General features: G+C 39.8%; 1 protein-coding gene across 4 annotated transcripts in view; it reads right to left on the bottom strand.

The window, feature by feature from the left end:
* Positions 1–23268, bottom strand: part of SLC9A7 (solute carrier family 9 member A7) — a 145404-nt gene that overhangs the window by 68187 nt on the left and 53949 nt on the right. For all 4 annotated transcript variants that reach the window (XM_082378107.1, XM_082378105.1, XM_082378106.1 and 1 more), the window contains exons 2-4: positions 7953–8152; positions 6140–6217; positions 468–544 (exon numbers count right to left, since the gene is read on the bottom strand). In XM_082378107.1, the coding sequence (XP_082234233.1) occupies positions 468–544; positions 6140–6217; positions 7953–8152 (355 nt within the window). The remainder of the gene's footprint in view (positions 1–467; positions 545–6139; positions 6218–7952; positions 8153–23268) is intronic.

A 23268-nucleotide genomic window follows, 5' to 3' on the forward strand; every position in this document is an offset into this window, starting at 1 on the left:
ACTGGACTACGTAACTCTAGATCTTAATTACAATCATCATAAACATCAAAATACTGGACTCTGGCCGTTGACAGGTGCTGGGGGGGCGGGGGAAATGGGGAGGTGCTGCTCAAAGGGTACAAACTTCCAGTAACAAGATTAATAAGTTTGGGGATCTAATGTACAACACAGTGATTATAGCTAATGATACTGTACCACATACTTGAATGTTGCTAACATGTTCTCACCACAAAAAAAGAAATGGTAACCATGTGACCGGATGAAGGTGGTAGCTAATACTATGGTGGTAATCATTTTGCAATTTATAAATGTGTCAAATCAACACACTGTATACCCTACACTTACACAATGTTATGTGTCAATTATATCTCAATAAAGCTGGGGAAAATATTGGATTCTGTGGACCCATGTGGATCTCATCTCTTTGGAAGTGTGGTAATTTGGTTATATGACAAAGAGTCACTTACCCGATAATGAAGCAGGAAACGGCAGTCCCCAAGAACGCATAGGCCAGAATAGACCCAAGGTTTCTGAAAAAGTGTCTCTGAATAAAACAAAAAAGCAGGAATCACATTGTGAATTTTGACAGTGGACATCAGAAACACTACAAGTCTCTAGAAAGTGAAACTTTACTTACTGCTTCCATTACGTTAATTAACAACTGAAGTTACTCCTGAATAATGCTATTTAGCCTTAGAAAATCATGGTTTTAAGATCTCCTTTGTCCTACCAATCAGTGAGCAAGCAAGCAAGGCCTTAGTAAATTTCAGAAAAAACTACTCTGGCTGATTATATTAAATTACATTTTGTGTGTGTGTGTGTGTGTGTGTGTGTGTGTGTGTGTGTGTGTGTGAGTATGTGTGTGTAAGCAGACCAATCATTTTCACAGATTTAACCCAAACTATTTTACCCTAGTGATTCAACTAGTCACTTCCAGTTCTGGTGGTACCTTAGAAGAACATTGCAGATGTAAGTTTGAAACTAATAAGCTATGAAAGTGCTAAGGAGCTTTCTGGTTAACTCAGCATCAGAGGCGTCTTCTGATATTCATCTGAATTAATCTTTGGAGCCTGGGAAAGAGGGAAAATAGAGATAGGTGTGGAGAAACAAGAAACAGGTAGTTCATCTAAGATGGGCAAATTTATAAGTATGTACACACACACACACACACACACACACACACACACATGAATTTACTTCTCATAAATCATTGGGCCTGTGGATATTCTGATGGGGAAAATCCCTGTTCTTGGGACCCTGAGACATGATCCTTACTTCTCAAGGCATAAAGCTGTTCACGCTGGACAATCATAACTATTTAACAAAAACAGACAAACAAAATCCCCTAAACACCCTAATTAAACAGGAACCAGGAACACTTTATCTAGAAATTTTAAAAGGCAGGAGTGCCCCAGCATGTGAGCCAAGCACCATCAGGGAAAGAGAGGGCACAGAAGAAGCACTCAGCCTGGATCAAGCAGCCATCACGAAGTCTGATCAGACAAAGGGCTGCAGGCGACCACTGGCCTGCATTCCAGACAGAGGACCTAAGACCTTGGCTTCAGCCTTCCCCAATGCCTGCCCCTCTCTGAGGCTGTGAAGAAGGCATCAAAGAATCCCTAGTGCCCCTAAACCACCTGCTCAGAACAGAATCCTTCAAGGGCTTCCCACACTGACAGTCATCAAATGAAGGTACCGCCTGTACATATTATAGACACATTAGGTTTGCCTCCTAAATCAGTCATTGTCCTCAGCCTTTTTTGAATGCTAATGCATTTATATGCCACTGTTTTGAAAAAAAAAATTAGACTTCAAAAAAAAAAAACCAACAACTGTGACCTACTTGCCTTTAAAAGCTCCACCAAGTGCTTAAACCAGGGAGGGAGTGCATCAAGGACAAGACATGAGACCAATGAAACCCATGCGAAGTATCCAGGAGCAAAATTTTAATCCTAGATGTGCTTTCCCTTGCCACTCGGCTTTCTTTTGGGTAATCATTCCTATGGTTGGTTTGAATATATTAAGTAAATTTGTATTTATGATATTAGCCAAAGCAGAAAATTAGAAATGTAAATCTACCACCAAAAATGCATTCATGATATATTCTAAAATCACACACACACACACACACACACACACACACACACAAATTACCCATCCCATTCGTATCTGTTGATATGAACTGGAATTTTATTGCACCTTGAAAAGGTATAACATGCCACTTATTTGTATATTATTACACCTAGTATTTCATCATATACTTCAGAGTTTACAAAGTACTTTCGCATATTAGCTCATCCAATTCTCACAACAACCTCATCGTGAAGGTGTTTTTTGGACCATTTTATATGAGAGACAACTAAGGCTCAAAAGTGTGATGTGAGCTGCCTGAAGTCACATGTCTACCAAACCGCAGCACCAGAACTGGAAAGCAGGTCTTCTGACCCCAAGGCATTGCACTCTCACCGCACAAGATGCCCTTCTTGATTCCCACCACATCCTTTTAGGGAAGAAGGACGGGAGGTGTCTAGTGGAATCCTGTATCTTTCATCATCTTCTTATTTGGCCTTAACAGTTCACAGTCACGTGTGGTTCACATGGCCATGACTGGTTCAGTCTCTCCCTTCTTTTCCCTTTCCATTATAGAATGGCAAAAAGAAACAAAAGGAGATGACATGCCCTGGTAAAGCCTTTGAGAATATAAACCTAAAACAGATCAGGATGAGAAGGTTTGCATTCAATGAAAATCCACCTGGCATCCCAATTCCTAGTTGTACCATTCTAAGCCTTACATTCCTACTCCTTGGGAAACCTTATCATCGCCCATTCCCCTGACAAATTTGAACATGGTGTGTGTGTGTATGTGTGTGTGTATTGGGGGAAATTCACAAAACATGAAAGCTTCTATAGGTGAATTCTTTCCCTGCCAATGCCCTCTAAGCAAACTGAGTGGTAGCACAAAATCAAAGCTAAGGCCATGGTACATTTTTCAAGTTAGAAAAAAGAAGGTCCATGTCTGAATGACAACTACATGTACATAGGTCAAAGGGTATGAATCTGTTTACATACCAGAGGTTAAATGGTGAAACACTTATTACACATTTAATTGGGAACATTTAATCAGAGATGGCAACCACATAAGTACCAACTATTTAGGTGCCTGATTAAAAAGGAAAGAGACTAAACTAAGAGCTAATAATAACCTTTAAGACTAGCATTTCAAAAACAACTTAAATTGGTTAACTGGCAAAGCCTGTTATTTGTTTTTCTTCTGAGAAAATGAAGCTGACAAAGGGAAGGCTCTGCAAACACTAAGGTTTTTTTTTAGCCATTAGAGTGGCTTTCACAACCAATGGTTTGGTTTCATTTTAAAGCAACTATGACATTGATTATACATTAAGATTACTTATTTAAAATACCAAATTATTCATCACCCATTTGATCTTAAGAGCAGCTCCCAAACTCTTTATTTAGATAAAGAATAACATTATTTATGCCTGTAAGATCATCTACCATTTGTTACATGTCAATAGCTGACATATAGATTCAGATTACTTTGGCAACCTCATAAATAAGTCAGAAAAAGGATACTTTTTTGGTACAGAAAACCTATATCTGGAAAGAATGCAACACAGAGGAACAACCCTAGGTCCTCCAGTCAGACAGACAGGCATAACCTTGACTCAGTCCTGCACCACCTACATAACCTCAAACGTCACTTAATCGTTCTCAATTTGGCTTCATCATCAGTAAAATGCAGGACATTCTCTACATGTCTGTGACTGTCCAGATGTGCGTTGGGCTGGTGTGCAGAAACACAGCCTCCTGCTCCTCAAGTATCCATTGTGGAGAGGGGACTTAAGTTCCATCCCTCCTCCCTTGAAGGTGATGCAGTAAGAAGGGGCCATGTGATCTCTGAAGGGGGAGATTGGCTTGACCCTGACTTGTAGCCTTGACTCTCTTACGAAAAGTGGGGGAGTGCTCTTGCTCCTATGGCCTCCATGCTATGAGCAAAAGAGGCAGCCTTTGGCAGGCCCAGCAATTTCTAGGATCTCTCCATTTCAGCCTCCCTATCTGTGACTGTGACCGACTTGGTGGCTAAAGGGCATCTGTCTTCAATTCATGAGGTCGGCAGTAAGGAGTCCCATTACCAAGGGCTAAACTATATCATCCAAGATGCGTCACCAGGGACTTTGGGTCATAAATTGATCATTCAGTTGCCAGTTAGCTCCTTGTGTCTGTTTATAAATGAGTTGGAAACCTGGGGGAGAGGGGTGTGAGGTTATCTACCACCCTCACATTCTTAGAGTTTCTGTGATGATCAGAAATAATGTATGTAAAAACCGAAATAAAGGATATATGCAAAGTTCTTTATATCATATGCTCCATAAATAACTATATTTGTGTGGGTTGTGAAGAGTTTAAAAACCTTCTGAAAACTGAAGAGTTGCTTTGACAGAAGAACCAGCCTGATGGGCAGGTACCCTCTCATAAAATGAGTTGGGACTGTTCTCTCCTCTATGTTCTGAAAGATTTTGTGTAGGACTCATTATTTCTTCCTTAAATGCTAGATAGAATTCACCAGTGAAGCCATCTGGGCTTATATAAAGGTTTTTAACTATGAACTCTGTTTATTTCATTAATATAGGGCTGTTGAAGTTTTCCATCTCTTCTTGGGTCAGTTTTGGTAATTTGTGCCTTTCGAGAAATTTGTCTATTTCACCTGGGTTGTCAAATTTATTGGTACAAAGTTGTTCATATTATTCTCTTATTGTCCTTTTAATGTATGAAGGGTCTATACTGATGTCCCCTCTCTCATTCCTGATATAGGTAATTTGTTTCTTTCCTCTTTTTTTTACCTTGATTGATCTATCTAGAGGTTTATCAACTTTGAAGGCATTCTCTACTTCCTAAGGATGTTACTGAGTTTTATTGGCAGCCAAGATCTCTCTTCTCGAGGCTCACTGAAAAGGTTTCCTTTAGTCCCCTTTCAGAAAGACAGCTGAAACAAGGTCCTTGGCTGTTATCTGAAGTAGGCTTTTTTGGAGGCTAAATTTTCACAGAATAGTCCCACAATGGGGAGGAAGGGAGCCACTCACAGTATTTATAAAGGTATTTGGTATTTTAAATATCTAGGGGCTTAGGCCCAACCTTGCTGCTGAACACAATGACCCTCCCTCAATAATGATAGATTTTTTTTAAACTTTTTACTTTGGAGTAATTATAGATTTACAGAAGCTGCAAAAATAGTGCAGAGAGGTCCCATGGTACCTTCACACATTTTCCTCCACTGGTTATATCTCACATAATTGTAGTGCAATATCAAAACCAGGAAACTGACATTGGTACAATGTGTGTGCATAGTTCTATGTCATTTTATCACATGTGTAGATTCTTGTAACCACCACTGCAATCAAGATGCAGAACTGTTCCACTGCCATGAAGATTTCCCTCATGCTACCCACTTTATAGTCACAGCCACCCCCTCCCCTTCTCATCCCCACCATCCCTAACCCCTGGCAACCAATAATTTGTTCTCCATCCCTATAATTTTGTCATTTTTAGAATGCTATATAAATGAAACCATATAGTATGTGACCTTTTGAGACTGGATTTTTTTCACTCAGCATAATGCCTTTGAGATCCATCCAGGCTGTTTTGTGTATCAATAGTTTGTTCCATTTTATTGCTGAGTAGTATCCATGGTATGGATGCTTGTTTAACCATTCACCTATTGTAGGACATTTTGTTTGTTTCCAGTTTGGGGCTATTACAAATAAAGTTGTTATGAACAACCATGTACAGTTTTTTGTATAAACAGAAGTTTTCATTTCTCTGGGATAAATCCTCAGAAATAAAATCGCTGGGTCATATGGTAATTTCAACTTTAGTTTTATAAGAAACTGCAAACATGTTTTCCAGAGTGGCCATACCATTTTACATTCCCACCAGCAATGGATGAGAGTTCCAGACTTTAAAACAGAAATGAGTCACTGATGATGAGTCAACTGTAGTCTCTTGAGTGGGTACAGAACACAGTAATAAGCAATCTGAGAGAAGGAAAAAAACTAGAATATTGTGCAGGAAAATTAAAGCAGAGATTCCCATGCTTTAAGAAATACTGGCAAAAATTCCTTACCTTCTTTAAACTATATCCAGCATGGAAAATAATTGGAGGCAGCAGAATGTTGAAAAAGACCTCTGGATCAAATGTTACCTAAACGTTTAAAAAGAAAAAAAGCCAATTTTTTGTTGAATACCAATTGGTGCCATAATATTTGCTTAATATTTTAAGCCACTGACTAAAGTTTGAATATTTAAAACAAATGACATCAATGTGAAAAAATCACAGACTCAGCACAGTAGAGAAGCCACAGCTCCCATGAGCACTGGCCTGTTCTTCTCCACACGGCACTTCTGCCTTCTACTCTTGGTGTGTTGTTGAATATGTATTAAGACACAACAATTCAGTGCAATTTTGAGAACTCACAGAAAGCTTCTGGTCAATGTTCTTCAACAAGAAATGAAAACATCTTGATTTTTATCAAACCTTTATAAAGGTTCAACTACAATAAAAGATGCAGTCATGATTCTTTATTAATTTCCTGTATCCTACCACATAATGATTTATAGACATAATCTTACTGAATTTAAGTCTCTTTTGAGTGACCAGCCATTTGTGATACGTAATGTGGACTAGATCAAAGTCTCCAGTGGTGCTAGTGATTTCCTGAATATCAACATAAGTTCATCAACTCTAAGGGGACTAAAACTACCTGTAGGCAATCAGGGAAATCACTCTGAAACTATCAGCAAAGCCCTATCACATCCAGAAAAGAATTAAACATTCTACAAAGCCTCCTAACCTTTTTAAAGGTTTGTTCACGTTGGTAGATTAACTGGCTCTTATTTCAATTAATTATTTGAAATCTCCATTCTAATTATTAAATGTAAACAGTCATTAGTGTGGTATTACACTGGGTATCTTTCTCAGTTGCATTTAATTTCACAAATGTTTATGGAAATCCCATGCATTCTTATGAAGGGTTGAGAGCCAAGAGTTCACTAGGACTCGTCCTTAGGGACAGAGAGGAGATGGGCATGTTGAACGCTCCAGGTTGAGAATAATTTTCTTTAAGGATTATGGCAGATCCTGAGAACAATAATAATTTAATTTTTGGAGCACAGGCTACACTCTTTGACTGCAAGCCTTCACATATTAAAGGGGTCTCCCACAACTTGGATCCCCAGACTTTATATGGAAGCCCTCCTGCTGATAAGCCCGGGTGTATAAGGTACTAGAATGTATGTGGATAAATACAGATCTTGTGCTTATTCTGGAAATCACCCAAGTGAAGTGAAGAGATATATAATCCCTTTTCCTGTGGAGTATTTTAGCTACCCCCAACATTAAATGAAAAACAACATGTGGACTCAAATTCTAAGACAACAAGAGATTTTTCCTCTGAAGATTCATTAAGCCTTTGGCATCAATCACCAATGAGAGTGGGAAACTCAATAAATGTTTGTAGAATATGGTAAAATAACCACGAATAAGTAAGAATAACACTTCTGAACACTGATTATTAACAAGCTAAAAGAAAAATAAGAAACCGATCTTAATTTAAGAAAGAAACAATCTCATCCCTAAACCATAACGAGAGTAAGAGACATAATCAAAAAGAGATGGGAGTTGGAGAGAGGAGCTGAGTGGGATGTACGAACCCACTGCACCATTGGTGGCCCACATCAGTCTGACAAAGTTACAAGGCCCAAGTTCAAATCTGGTTCCTTCTCCTCATCACAGTCCAAAAGCTTCCTAGCCAAACTGACAGCCAGGAATGTTACTGATGTTCCAGGAGTGTGAAAAGATTTCTGTTCACAAAGTTGAGACAGAATCGGAAAATCAAAAACCACGTCAGGACCAAAGTGGCTGAGTGGCCCGAGCTCACCTTCCTCAGCATGTCGTTCTGCTCTACACTGTTGACCTTGCCAGGGCTGATTTCTCCTTTCAGGGTGTATTCGAAGAACTTCCCACTGACATTCACTAATAAGGTGCTGAAGGCCCTGTCTTCCTGAGTGCAGCTGAGTGACTTGTCGTGACCACTGGTGGCAGTGGTGCCGTACCTCAGGATCACCCCGACGATGAGCCCTGAAACACAGTGGAAGAAAACATCAGGCCTGTGGAAGGACACAGAGAGCGTGGGAACAATGGCAACGACTAAGAAACTCTGAAGTAATCTTAGAGACCAGGTAGATGATGTGTATTTTAGGGACAACTACACAGTCCTTCAAAAGGGTTAAGAATCCATCTATTCTGGCTTGAGTCCCTCAGCCACCGAGAGGACAAGGTAGGACAGTACCTTTCGGGATTATGACAGTACTCCGAGTACTCTGAACCACTGAGCATGTCTCATTTCTCAGGTTTTTGCTGGAGGAAGATGGGGTGATAAGAGGCAAAGTTTTTTTCTGCCTAGCACAGCGCAAAGCAGAACCACTGAGCTCTTTGATTTGCACCAGCAGCATCCCTCAGGCCATCCGCCAGCGAGGACAAGGCCTCGGGAATTTCTAGTTGTTACAAATGCAATTTGTTTTGCCACACACTAGAGGAAGGGAAAAAAAGAAAAGAAATGCTTTTGCTGAGGTCATTTCAAGTATTGGGTATCATGGAGAAAATAATTACATCCCTTAGGGAGCTAAACAGCACAGTGCCAATTTTCGCAGTCATGATTCAGGGACTGGAGAGCTGGCTTCTTGGGGCTATGCCATTGACACAGCTAGCATAATTAGCTGCAAGTCTTTCCGTCTCATTCTGTTCTTAGCAGGGTTTTCCCTTTAGGAGGAAAAAACCAGCAAAATTGGGTGTAAGCATTTAATTCCATGAGTTATGAAGAAATGTTGCTCCCCTGGTCCTGGACATGAGTCACACGCCCAAGTAAAAGTGAGTGAAATGTGGAAAAAAAAGAAAACATAAATAACCACCAGACACTTTCCACAATTCTCTCTTAGGTGGAAAACTTCAGGCTTCTCTCTATATTCAGTTCTTTGCTAGCAATATTAAGAGAGAGAATGGTAAAATGCTCCCCCATCTCATTTTGCCATTAATGGAGAAAGTTATATGAGAAAAAGAAAGAAAATGTTTATTATATCCTATGTATAATGTTCTACAATGTCTCTTATCACCAAGACATATGAGAACTCACAAGACATTGTTGAAGAACAAATAATATATAAAATCCAGAAAAATATAGTTTTTTAAGCCAAACTCTGTGCTCTGTGTCTGTATTGCTTTATTATTGTTGTGGTGGTTGTTGTTGTTAAAGACCTGTACTAACATACTTGAACTTTGTTGACTTTTGTGAAAAATAAAGTTGTAAAATTTTACTACAAATTAAAAATGAGGTTCTTGATAATCTCAATTTGAGAGCTTGGTCTCTGCCCTCTGGAAGGTACACACATGGTTTACATTTGGCAGCCAATCAAATAGACTGGGGTCCTGAGCAGTCTCTTTTTCTGGCTTGGCTGTGCCAACTCTCAGGGAAATTTGTCATACGAGGTGCCCATAAGGGGCCTTTGTCATCCTCACCTTCGTTGTGTCAACCTGTACAATGAAGGTCCTTTATTCTCTTAGACTATTTTGGGGAGTAAACTTTCTAGATCTTGTGAAGGCTGCATCCTTTGCACTCTCTTGTGGGGACGCCTCTAGCGTGTTATTGATTTGTGTCACTATTAACATATATCTCATCAAGGGCCAGACGATGGATCCTTTAAATTGGGGAAACGTCGAAATTGGTGAATTTTTAGAGTGCTCTCATAAACAGCCATTTTATTGGTACCTATGAAAAAACAAATTAGAAGATGGTAAAAAAAAATAGCTAACCTAAGAACTCCCTCAGTTTAAAACAAAACAAAACAAAACAAAAAAACCAGTTTGGGAAGCCTCATTTGTGGTCTCAACCTACCCTCAATGGGTCTTACAGATGCTAACGAACAGGAGATTAATTGTTAGGTTGATTAACAGGAAGATAAGAACCTGAGAGAAAGTCTATAGATTTCTTTCCAAAAAGGTGAAAATTTTAAAGGGACTCGTCCCAAAAGGATAAAAATCTTTAGATGGTTATTAAGAAATGGGATAAATAAAACAGATGTTAATGGGATTAAAACAAAAGGTTTTGATACAACACTACCTAAGGTTGGATGGGCCAAAGGGACCCCCTATGGTCCCCAACATTAAAGGTCCCCAAACAAGTCCACTCCATTTACCCCAGTTAAATATATATATGCTTTTTACCCAACTGTAACCCAATTTTTACCCAATGTGTAACCAGGCCTCTTGACAAAATTAATGATGGCTAAACATCTTGAGATAGTAGGTCATACATTTAACTCTATATAGAATTAACTGTAATAGTGCAACTCTAAATGTGGGAAGAAGCAACAAGGGAAAACATCCCCTGGATCATAACAGACTAGTAAAACAGAAGATCCAGAGAATTTTAGGTTATTAACAGGGCCTAATCCAAAATTTAGCACACTGAGTGGCCTATCAACACAATCCTCATCTGACCTAGGAATGAGCCTTCTTAGCACCTTGGGACAAATTGGTCAAGAAATGCTTCCCAAACCTTGGTCTAATTTACGACCAAGAGGAGGCGCTGTGGAAAAAAAAATGTTGCCTGCCATTCCAGTAAACAAAGAATATTGCCGGCCATCAGCTGCCAATGTAACCACACCTCCCAACCCAAGGTGTGCCCTGGGGAGAATTCAGATGGAGAAAAACATGATATGCACATAGATAGTTAAAATGCATATCAAAGGAATAATTTCAATGAGCCAGACTCTTGCATCTTGGCAGACATAGAAAAGTGCTAAATTCATTAACTTGACAGGGCTGGTTTTTGTGATTAGCGGTAATCTTTTGATGTTCGACTACACATTTGGGTTTTTTTTCCTGCAAAAACTCCTATATATCCTGGCTCCTCCCTTACCTCTTTGGAACAGATCCTCCGAGCTATCTGAGAGGCTGTTTCCTGGGCTGTATAGTACTCAGTAAGGTCCCTGAATAAAACACGGTTTTCTTCAGTTAACAGTGTCTTCATCAGGAAACCAAAATAAGTCATTTACAAAAGGCTATCCTTTCTCCCAAATCAATAGCTGCTTTACATAATTCACTGTTTCTTTTCTGTACTAGCCTCATTATTTGCAGAGCTAACTAAAAAAATAAACCACAATAGCACAGGGTCTTCACAATGACAACTATTCTAACAATAGAGGAGTTGTGATACTGTGATTTATAATAAGAAATATATATTTGGTCTTTGTCCCAGTTTCCTGGTACAGAGCTCCTAAAACCCCCGGAATCTCTGAAGTGCTAAGTGTCTTTTTGTATGCTAATGAGATGACTGGTGGCTGGGGGTTCCTGGATTAGCCTCAGAATGAGGGCTGGTTGCCAGGGGAACCAACCGGGTGATTAGAGAGTTGGAACTTTTTAAATTATTTATTTATTTATTTAGGCTGCGCAGGGTCTTCATTGTGGCATGCGGGATCTTTTTAGTTGCGGCATGAGGACTTCCTAGTTGCGGCATGCAGACTCTTAGTTGTGGCATGCGAACTCTTAGTTGCAGCATGTATGCGGGATCTAGTTCCCCAACCAGGGATCGATCCTGAGCCCCCTGCACTGGGAGCACGGAGTCTTACCCACTGGATGACCAGGGAAGTCCCGAGAGTTGGAACTTTTAATTCCACCCCACCCCCTGACCTCCATGCAGGGAAGAGGAGCTAGAGGTTAAGTGGATCACTAATGGCCAATGATTTAATTAATCATACCTATGTAATGAAGCCTCAATAAAAATCCCCAAAGTACACAGGTTCAGAGAGGTTCTGGGTTGGTGCACACGTGGAGCACCAGAGAGGGTAGCTCACCTGAAGAGGGCATGGAAGCTCCATGTCCCTTTCCACATACCTTACCTTATACATCTCTTCCATCTGGCGGTTCCTGAGTTATATCCTTTGATAATAAACCAGTAATATAGTAAGTAAATGGGCTTCCTGAGTTCTTTGAGCTATTTTAGCAAATGATCAAAGCTAAGGAGGGGAATATGAGAACCTCTGATTTATAGCCAGTTGGTCAGAAGTTCAGGTGATAACCTGGACTTGTGACTAACCTCTGAAGTGAGAGGGGCAGGGGTCTTAATGAGGCCTGTGGGATCTGATGCTATTTCCAAGTAGATAGTGTCAGAGTTGAGTTAAATTGTGGGATACTCAGTCGGTATCCACTAGAGAGCTGGAGAATTGCTTTGGTGTGAGAAAACTCCCACACATGTGGTCAAAGAAATGTCCAGTGAGAGTATTGAGAGCAGAAGGGAAACAGGAGATTTTTCCTTACAGGAGGCTTTTATTTGCAGACAAATTCCTCAACTACAGGAAATACCCTCGCAGTCTCTCTCCGTAATCATCACCATCATACCTAGAACCATTATTAGATGACGAACATTAAAAATAATAATACATACTTATAAAATCTTTCCCTCCCTACCCGGGTCCAATGTGCCCATGCTAAAGATGTGATGGAGACAGTGAAGGTGATGTTGCTGCCCCCTTGTGTTAAAATATGGCAACAAAGCCCCGTCACAGCAAAGATACAGGTTAAAACGTCCTGATTGATAGTTTTGACCAAAAATATACCAAGCAACAGGATTTGCTGCTAATTCAAGGTAGAGTTTGAGTAGCTCCTCAGACATTTAGATTCATATTTATTACCACTGTAGCCCATGGCACAAAAGGACAGTCATTGCTATATTAAGTTCACGTGTGGCATCTTCCACTTCAAGAAAAAATAAGACATTAGGACGGCAGAGGGGTATTTTAGTGAGAATATAACAAAGACTTGGAAAAAACATGAATGGCACATTTTCATCTTCTAGATGTGGAAGACATCCTCTGACAGGGAACTATAAAGAGGTCATAACTACAAGGAATTAGAATTTGACATTAGGTATTTTTCAAAGCTCAGAAACTTCAGTATTCCCAAAAAAATGATGGAGAGCAATAGAGGCATTAAGGACTTACTTGATCAACATCATAGTGTTCCAGATTACAAAGAGCAATCATCTACTGTGTGTGGGCCAGAAAAATATCACATGTCAGCTGATGAAGAGACTCACTGATTTCACAGGTATATGACTAATGCTAGGAAAGAATTCAGTTTTGAACTTTTACAGAAAGCAAATATACATGAAATTCCTTTGACATCTGATGTGGCTTAAAGCAACATGGTGAACTCCAAAGGTGCAAAAATTCAAGACTTTTTCAGTAGAAAAAACTCAAGACTGTTTCAACTTTTGAGTATGAAAGAACTCCTGTATTTGCATATTGTGCTGATGGTATACAACTGCCAACTTTTCTAATGTTTAAAAGAAACACATAGGGCTTCCCTGGTGGTGCAGCGGTTGAGAATCTGCCTGCCAATGCAGGGGACACGGGTTTGAGCCCTGGTCTGGGAAGATCCCACATGCCGCGGAGCAACTAGGCCCGTGAGCCACAATTGCTGAGCCTGCGCGTCTGGAGCCTGTGCTCCGCAACAAGAGAGGCCGCGATAGTGAGAGGCCTGTGCACCGCGATGAAGAGTGGCCCCCGCTTGCCACAACTAGAGGAAGCCCTCGCACAGAAACAAAGACCCAACACAGCCAAAAATAAATAAATTAATTAAAAAAAAAAAAGAAACACATAACCAAAAAAAGAACCCTATATACAATTTATGCATGTGCCCATTGGTGGTATGAGGAAGGAACTTAATTATGGACAAAGCATGGTTCAAAAATGCTATGAGGCCATTAAAGGAACTAGCCCCCACTAGTCTGGTGCCAGTTTTTGTGACTCAGGTTGTTGGGAAGACAGTTGAACAAATCGACACTCAGCTGTAATTCTAGACAGCTATCCACCTGCTGCAATATTTAAATGTCTCTATTAATAAGCCTTTGTTAAGGAGTTGGGAACAGGTGCATGGATGTACTATTCTCTAACGAGACTCCACCTTCCCTTATATGAGCTACTGGGAGCAGATGATCATCAGTCCGGTTTGGCCACCGCTATGGGGATTTTTACAGCACTGCGGGAGTTGTTCTGAGTTCTAAAGTTTCATCTGAAATTCTGAGAAAAGAAAGCGTCCCATTCCACATCCCATTACACAGTGTTGGAAGAGAGTGATAACTATTTCTAATTGAGCGAATAAAGAGAATGCAATGGATGCCAGCAGTGACAATGATTTTTCAGGTTTGGGGGTCATTTAAGCGACTCTGGTTTTAAGAATGTATGTTACAGCCTTTTCAATATCCTCTTCTACTTGTTCTATTACTTATTATGCAGCTGTGCTATTCATTGATATATTCGTTTCAAGGAGAATTCATTTAAAATATTTTTGTTACTTGTTTTGAATATGTAATGAAATACTTTTTAAAAACAATTTTATTGAGGTACAATTTACATACCATAAAATTCCCCGTTTTAAGTGTACAATTCAATGATTTTATTATTATATTCGCAGAGTTGTGCAATTATCACAATCTAATTTGGAACATTTCCTTTTGCAGTCACTCTCTGTTTCCCACTCCCAGCCCCAGGCAACTGATCTATTTTCTGTCTCTATAGATTTGCCTTTTCTGGACATTTCATATAAATGGAATCATACAATATGTACTCTTTTGTGTCTGGCTTCTTTGTCTTAGCATACTGTTTTCAAGGCTCACCCAGTGTGGAAGAAAGGTATTAGTACTTCATTACTTTTTATTGTTGAATAGTATTCCATTGTATGGATATACCATATTTTGTTTATCCATTCACCAGTTGATGAGCATTTGCATTGGTTCCACTTTTCTGCTATTATGAATAATGAACATTTGCATACAAGTCTGTATGGACATATGTTTTCATTTCTCTAGAGTTGAAACCTAGGAGCAGAACTGCTGTGTCATATGGTAAATCTATGTTTACTACTTTAAGAACTGTCCAACTGTTTTCCATTTGGGAAACTGTATACCATTTTATACAATTTATATCCCCACCAGCAAAGTATGAGAGTTACAGTTTGTTTACATGCTCTACAACACTTGTTATTGTCTCTTGATTGTATCTATTTTAGAGAGTGTTAAGTGATATCTCACTGTAGTTTTAATTTGCATTTCCCTAATGCCTAATGATGTCAAGCATACTTTTATGTGCTTATGAATCATTTGTATATCTTCTTTGGTGAAATGTCCATTAATTCAAATCTTTTGCCATGTTTAAATTGGACTGTCTTATTGAATTGTAAGAGATCTTGATGTATTCTGATACAAGTTCCTTATTGAATATATGATTTGAAAATATTTTCTTCCAGTCTGTGGCTTGTTTTTTCTTTTCTTTCTTTTTTTAAACTTCCTTGATGCTGTCTTCTTAAATTTTTTCTTACTTTTTAAATTGTCTTAACAATAAAATGGACTTTTTCCTTTTTCCTTTGGGAAAAAGTCTTTGAATTTTTAGATTTTATTTTTTATTGAGGTAACGTTGGTTAATAACATCATATAAAAGTTCCATGGGCACAACATTATATTTCTACTTCTGTATACACTACGGCATAGATTCATTTAAGCACCACCACGATCAGGATACCAAACAGTTCTATCACTTCCAAGAAAACTCCCTTGTACTATATCCTTTGACAGTTACACCTTCACCCTATCTATAATGCCAGGAACCACTGATTTGTTACCTATTACTAGAGTTTTGTCTTTTCAAGGTTAAAAAGAGTCATATAGTATGTGACCTTTTGAGACTGGCTTCCCTTGCTCAGCCAAACACCTTTGAGATTCACCCAAATATAAATTAACACTTCATTCCTTTTTACTGTTGAGTAGTATTCCATTGTGAGAATACACTACCGTTTGTTTATCCACTCACCTGTTGAGGGACATCTCAACAGGTTTGTTTTCAGCTTTTGGCTATCACAAATAAGGCTGCTATGAACATCCATAAAACAGGGTTTTATGTGAACATGTTTTCAATTCTCTAGGGCAAGTACCCAGAGTGGGACTGCTCAGTCATTGGGCAAGTGTATGTTTAAATTTATAAGAATTGGTCAAGTCATTTCCCAGAGTTACTATACCATTTTGCAACAATCTACCCACCACCAAGCAATGTATGAGAGTTCTAGTTGCTTCGAATCTGATAACTCCTGACAATACAACAGAAAATCTGTGAATCGCCAATCAGCCACCCAATGCTATTCTGATAAAGGTTGACTTTAAAGAAATAAACTGAGTCTGTAGCCCTTCAAGACAAATGTTCTGTCTTGCTTCCATCAGTATATGAGATACTAAAATAGTGAAAATCAGGCCCATCAGCCAAGAGTTCAACCTCCAATCCAATGTTCTCTTCTTCAACAGCTAAAATTCCAAAGATTTGATTAAAACCAACATGGAACAAGTTTATGTGAGTCAAAAAACACCATCATTTCTAAGTAGTTTCCCCAAATATGGAATGTCACAGTTAAGAATAAGAGGAAGAAAATGACTTTAGGTCTTAGATATCTACTTGGGAAAACAAGATATGGAAAAATCATTATATTGTCCCATGAAGTTCTTGGGACACCAGGAACATCTTCTCATCGTTGCTGTGCTGCACAGCATTTCTCTATGGGTGACCAGATACCACATACCTTCTGACAGTCTTTACAAAATGGAGATGCCCATTCTAGTATATAATGGAAGAGTGGGAGAGTCTTTCATTGAAAACTAGGAACCAAGGAGGCAGACTTGCACTCAATGACTGAACTTTTTTTTAATAGATCTTTATTAGATTATAATTGCTTCACAATACTGTCTTAGTTTCTGTTGTACAACAAAGTGAATCAGCCATATGCATATATATATCCCCACATCCTCTCCCTCTTGAGCCTCCCTCCCACCCTCCCTATCCCACCCCTCTAGGTCATCGCAAAGCACTGAGCTGATCTCCCTGTGCTATACTGCTGCTTCCCACTAGCTAACTATTTTACATTTGGTAGTGTATATATGTCGATGCTATTCTCACTTGGCCCCAGCTTCTCCCTCCCCGCCCCCGTGTCCTCAAGTCCATTCTCTATGTCTACCTCTTTATTCCTGCCTGCCACTAGGTTCATCAGTACCATTTTTTTTTTAGATTCCATATATATGTGTTAGCATACGGTATTTGTCTTTCCTCTTTCTGATTTACTTCACTCTGTATGACAGACTCTAGATCCATCCACCTCACTACAAATAACTCAAGTTCGTTTCTTTTTATGGCTCAGTAATATTCCATTGTATATACATGCCACATCTTCTTTATCCATTCATCTGGATGACTGAACTTTTAACTAGAGTCCAGTATGGTACCCAAGTATAAACTGATTACACTTGCCTCATTCTAGGAGGGGCCTCTGCTGGCTCAACACCTCCAGGGCCTGGAGAGATTATTTCTGTCTAATCCAGGGCTACAGTCTCAGGAGGCCATTGTTGCCACACACCCAAACCGCACTCTCCAAGCTCTATCCACCTGGCTCCTTTTTCTCCCAATTGGTTCCAAATTTTGATAACAGAGAGAGTATCACTAATTTAACCCCTCAAATCCCAAGCAATATGGATGACCACTCAAATTCTTAAACATATTTTCTTTAAAATGCTTTCAAAATAAAATTCACAGATTTTGAGAAGATAATGAGAGGCTAGCAGATTCCTGGATAACGTCTAAGGACCTTAAGTCAGGTATTTGAATATTTGATTCTGCCTCATACTCTGACATTTCCCAAAATCAAGGACAGTGTACTTGTGGCTGAATCATCACTCAACACATTTTAATTAAAACACACTAATCAAGTTCCAAGTCAACTGCCAAAGGACTACAAATGTTACTACAGGAGATTATCACACATTTTCCTGACCCGTTTGCCACTCTTTAAAGGTCCAGGACAAGACTTTCAGCTAAACATCAGCTACCTTTTGAAATAAATTAATCAATCTTTCCTCTGAGCCTCTGCCTGGAACTCTCTTCCCACTCTCTGCTCCCTAACCATCTTCACTGGGTTAACTTCTACTCGTCCTTCAAGTCACAATGTAGATATCACTTCTTCCAGGCAGGGAAGCCCTTCCTGATACCTCAGGACTGGGTTGGATTCTCCACAATCAGGGCTGCCCTCACAGACTTCAACATGAAAGAGGCTCCCTGGAATTGTTCAGGGCACAATGTACACAACCATATGTGGCAACCCATCTCATCATGCATTTCCGGAACAGTCTCCGATAGTGACTACGTTATCAGAACAATGATTGCACTGCACTGTGACTGCCATTTAAGTGCCTGTCCCTCATCCCCAGGGCTAATTTTCCTGAAGGCAACGCTCAATGAGTACTCACCACCCATCCCTGCATCTGACTACCACAACCACTCAGTAAATGACAATAGACTATGGAGACATTAGCCAGTAGCCATGTGTTAACAAGGAATTACCCCATTTGAGTTATAAGAAAAGAGCCTTAGTTCTGACGCCTAAGGAAGCAACTACATATTTTCAGCCTCTTACCTGCCATTAAAATCAAGGATGCCCACCTTTATCAGCCTTTATAATTTGGCCCAAATTAATGAATAAAATTCAAGTACTCTCATAGGTTAAAAAACTTCCAATAATTTTGAGGCATATTACAGAATCTACTTCCTAGAAGCCCTGAATTTAAACAACACTGCAAATAAACAAATGCACTAATCACAGTTATCTTAGAGAGCCATGAAACTGGAACACACGATAGTAACTACATTTGCTGCTCTAGTTACTCCAATTACTAAGGGATGGTTGAGTCTTAAACTGAAATACATGCAAATATATAGATATACACAACTGAAAAGGGCGGGTTTGGAGAACACATGGTAAAATAAACAAACAAAACAGAGCTTGTGTGTACTTACCTCAATTTTTGATGGTATATTTAAAAAAAAAACTATTTAAGAATTCACCTGAATTCAAAGACTATCAACCAAAATAAACTATCTGCAATGGACTGACTGTGTCCTCTCAAACTCAAACTCAAACTCTCAAATATATGCTGAAGCCCTAACCCCCAAAGTGACTGTATTTGGAGATCAGGCTTTTAGGAGGTAATTAAGGTTAGAGGAGGTCATATGGGCGGGGTCTTAATCCAATAGAATTAGTGGCCTTATAAGAAGAGGAAGAGAGATCTCTCTCTCTGTGCACACGCACAGAGGAAAAGCCAAGTGAGCACACAGTGAAAAGGTGGCTTATCCAACAAGCCAGGAAGAAAGGCCTCACCAGAACCCAACCCTGGTGGCACCCAGATCTCAGACTTCCAGCCTGTGAGAAAATAAATTTCTACTGTTTAAGCCACATAGTCTGTGGTATTTTGTTATGGTAGCCCATACAGACTAGTATACTATCTTTTTGAGAAACTGTAGGTGGCTTCTCTGGACCATCAGCAATACCTCTACAGCTAACTCACATCCCACCTCCCAACCAGGAAACATTTCTTTTACAGATGAGAAGTTAAGCTCTCACTGCTGTAATACAGGGTCCCTAAACCCTACTCCAGAAATGTCTTTTGCTTATTTGTTTTGCTTTTCCCATACCACCATCATGAGTTTTCTTAATCTTCCAAAGGAGACTTACACCATGTTGACCTCCTGACATGAAGTCCCACTTTTGTAGAAAGTATTATCCTACGGCACTAACCAAGAAATTACCACACCTCTGTTTTCCCTGATCAAACCTGATAGGGCCAGACCCACGTTTAATTTTCATTAATGCTTTTAAAACATCACACACTTGGGAAGATCCTGAAAATGTTTAGAAATTTAGTCATAGTCACACAATACATAATTTTTTACTTAGGTGACCAATACAACAATTCAGAAAAGGGGGACAGGACTTCCCTGGTGGCGCAGTGGTTAAGAATCCGCCTGCCAATGCAGGGGACACGGGTTCGATCCCTGGTCCAGGAAGATCCCACATGCCGCGGAGCAACTAAGTCCGTGCGCCACAACTACTGAGCCTGCGCTCTAGAGTCCACGAGCCACAACTACTGAAGCCCGCATGCTCTAGGGCCCACGTGCTGTAACTACTGAGCCCGTGAGCTGCAACTACTGAAGCCCGTGCACCTAGAGCCCATGTTCCGCAACAAGAGAAGCCACCGCAATGAGAAGCCCGCGCACCGCAACGAAGAGTAGCCCCTGCCCACCACAACTAGAGAAAGCCTGCGCACAGCAACAAAGACCCAATGAAGCTAAAAATAAATAAAGAAAAGGCGGGGGGGGGGGGGGAAATAAAGGTTTAAGTTCAAATTGATTAATTACAGATACTAGTAAGATAACTATAAGAAGACTATAGGGCATCCTTTAAAAAATTTTTATTATGAATTATATCAGATGCCTAAAAGTAGAGGTATAGTATATATAAGGGATAAAGAATAATACAATTGGGAAAGAATATACAAGGGGGTTCAAAGGTACAGGTAGTTTTCTGTTTCATAAGCTGGACCGTAAACACAGGTGTTTATTCCATTTTTTATCTGTACATAAGTTATATATAGTATTTCAAATATTTACTATATTTCACAAGAATTTATTAGGACAAGAATGGTCTGCGAGTCATCTACATGGCTTTCACTCAGCTTAATCAACAGTGCATTACCAAGACAGCTAAGAACCCTTCGTACCCTTCCCAATCAATCCCCCCACTTCCTCCCACTCCACTGTCTGGAAACCACTAACCTCAATCTGGTGTTTATTATGCCCTTAGAGTTTAAATTACAGATATATATATTGTTTAATTTTGCATGTCTTTGAATTATGTATGGTATGAGTTATCCTGGAACTTGCTTTTTTTCACCCCTCAATATGCTTGTAAGCGTCATCCATATTGACATGTGGTTCTGGTTCATGTGGTCTCACTGCTATGTAGTATTTCAGCATATGGGTACATTTTCCTTCTGCCTCTCTGTGCCCCTTCCTGGATAATGCTTCAGATACATTGTCTGGTTCACCAGTTCTCTCTTCAGTTCTTTACCCTCTCCATTGGGTTTGTAGTTTCAATGACGATTTTCAATTTCTTGAAATTCTATTTGGTTCTTTACCAAATACACCTGACCTTCTGTGTGTTAACAGAACCTGGACTAAGAGTTGAAAACAGTATCTACAATCCTCAGCTCTGCACCCTGTGGCTGCTGCTCACTTATTCCAATCTACGCCATGGAATGGATAACAACACATTATTATAAAAGGCCTACATGTCTCCTCCAAAGGGTAATGGCTAGATAACGTCTGACCCCCTCACAAAGTCAGGAACACGGTCATCACTCAATAAATGTTTGATGAAAGAATGAGATAATGGAAATCAAAAACTATAATTTGACTACAAATAATATTAACAGATTATACACATAGGGAAGCATCAGTTCCCTAAATTATGAAGATAATGCCTTTTTCCCCTTGCAATTTATGTCTGGGTTTTGGCAGGCAATGAAACAGTATCTGGAAAGATTAGATTTTTGTATTTTTGTTGCAAATTCTTGAGTCATGAAATTGGTGTCTGGGAAGTATCAAAGTCAACACTAATGACACAACAAGAAACACTTCACACCATATACCCAGCAAAATCCTTTATGTGTTTATGTGAGCAGAATAAAATGTAATTACTCACTGGGTTTAATTCAGTCCAGCTGAAAACTATACATTATTTAACAGCCTACTTGATAAAATTATTTTAAAAAAAAACACAGAGTAGAGAAGAAAATCTGATTTTCTATCCGATTTTCTCTGACAGAAAATCTGTTGTTCATCCTTCTAAGAGTTGGTACCAAACAGATATACTCTGCATTCCAAGAGGGGAGGGCTCTGGGCTGGGTGCTGAGGAGACTTTGAGCTGGCTGGGACACAGCACCTCCCCCCCTCAGCCCCCCACCAGCACCCCCCCCACACACACACACACCAGCCCACCCTGGGGACCACATAATTAAAAATGAATTCAGAGGCATAAAAAGGCGGCACAGTGAGGAACAGAATGAATAATTCTTTCAGGTGAAAAAATAGTTCAGGAAAACTTCACAGAAAAGGTGACTTCTCAGTTGGGCCTTTCAAGATGAGTCAGACTTATTTTGATGAAAGAAGAGGGGGGTGTGAACTATATTTCAGAGAAAGCCCTCAGCATGAGGTGGGAAAGTGAACACTGACTAGAGCAGCAAGGCTGGGGAGAAGGGGGAAGGTGGAGACTGAGCATCAAGGAGTGAGGAAGACGGTGAGCCATCTCCTTAAGCCAAGCTCACAAGACAAGACTTTAGCCCACAGGGCCACAGAGACTTCTGGGTGAAGAAGGGGCATGATCGGGCCTGACTTTTGGAAGATACCTTAGTAGCAATACAGAGAATTAACTGCTGGAGAGAGAGGCTACAAGAACAAGAACTTCGTCAGGCTTTCCTAAAAACATCTGCCTCTCAGGGGAAAAAGATCAAAATCATGCCTCCAATTAAGAAGATCCCTACATCATCCCATCGGCCTCTACCTCTTTCTTTTGTTCAAGTGCTGGTTATCATTCGGGTTCACACAAATAGGACCCAGAATGCTCTGAAAAGTTACCCACCCAAACCTACAGATTAAGACAGACTTAGGAGTTACAGAGACAAACCAACCAAATGTAGTTGTAGGGACCTTATTTGCATCTTAAATCAAACTGCAAAAAAAAAAGAGTCAATTGGGGAAATGTGAACTCACCGGATATTTGGCCAATATTATGAAATTACTGTTATTTTTGAAGGGTGATAATGTATTGTGGCTATGTTGTTTAAAGATTCCTTATCTTTTGGAGATGAATGCAAAAATATTTACAAACAAAATTTGGAATTTTGTGTCAGTGACGTGGGGAGGGGTAGCCGTGGGGGATACAGATGAAACATGATTGACTATGAGCTGGTAATTAACAACGCTGGGTAATGGGGACATGGGGTTTGGTTTATTATACTTCTCTGTATGTGTGTGTTTTGCATACCACCAAGCAACTCTCCAATACCAGCTGGGTTTCCTATAATTCAACTCAATTCTGACACTATCTACCTAGAGATAGTATCAGATCCCACAGGTTAAGGGCTCAGTCCCACGATACTCCCCCAACCCCACTTCAGGTGCCAATCACAAGTCCAGGTTATTCACCTGTGCTTCTGACCAACTGGCTATAGATCAGTGGCCTCCACAACACCCTCTCTGGGTTGGATTAATTTGCTA

This window comes from Balaenoptera borealis (genome assembly GCF_965194805.1).
Source record: "Balaenoptera borealis genome assembly, chromosome: X".
Lineage (NCBI taxonomy): Eukaryota > Metazoa > Chordata > Mammalia > Artiodactyla > Balaenopteridae > Balaenoptera > Balaenoptera borealis.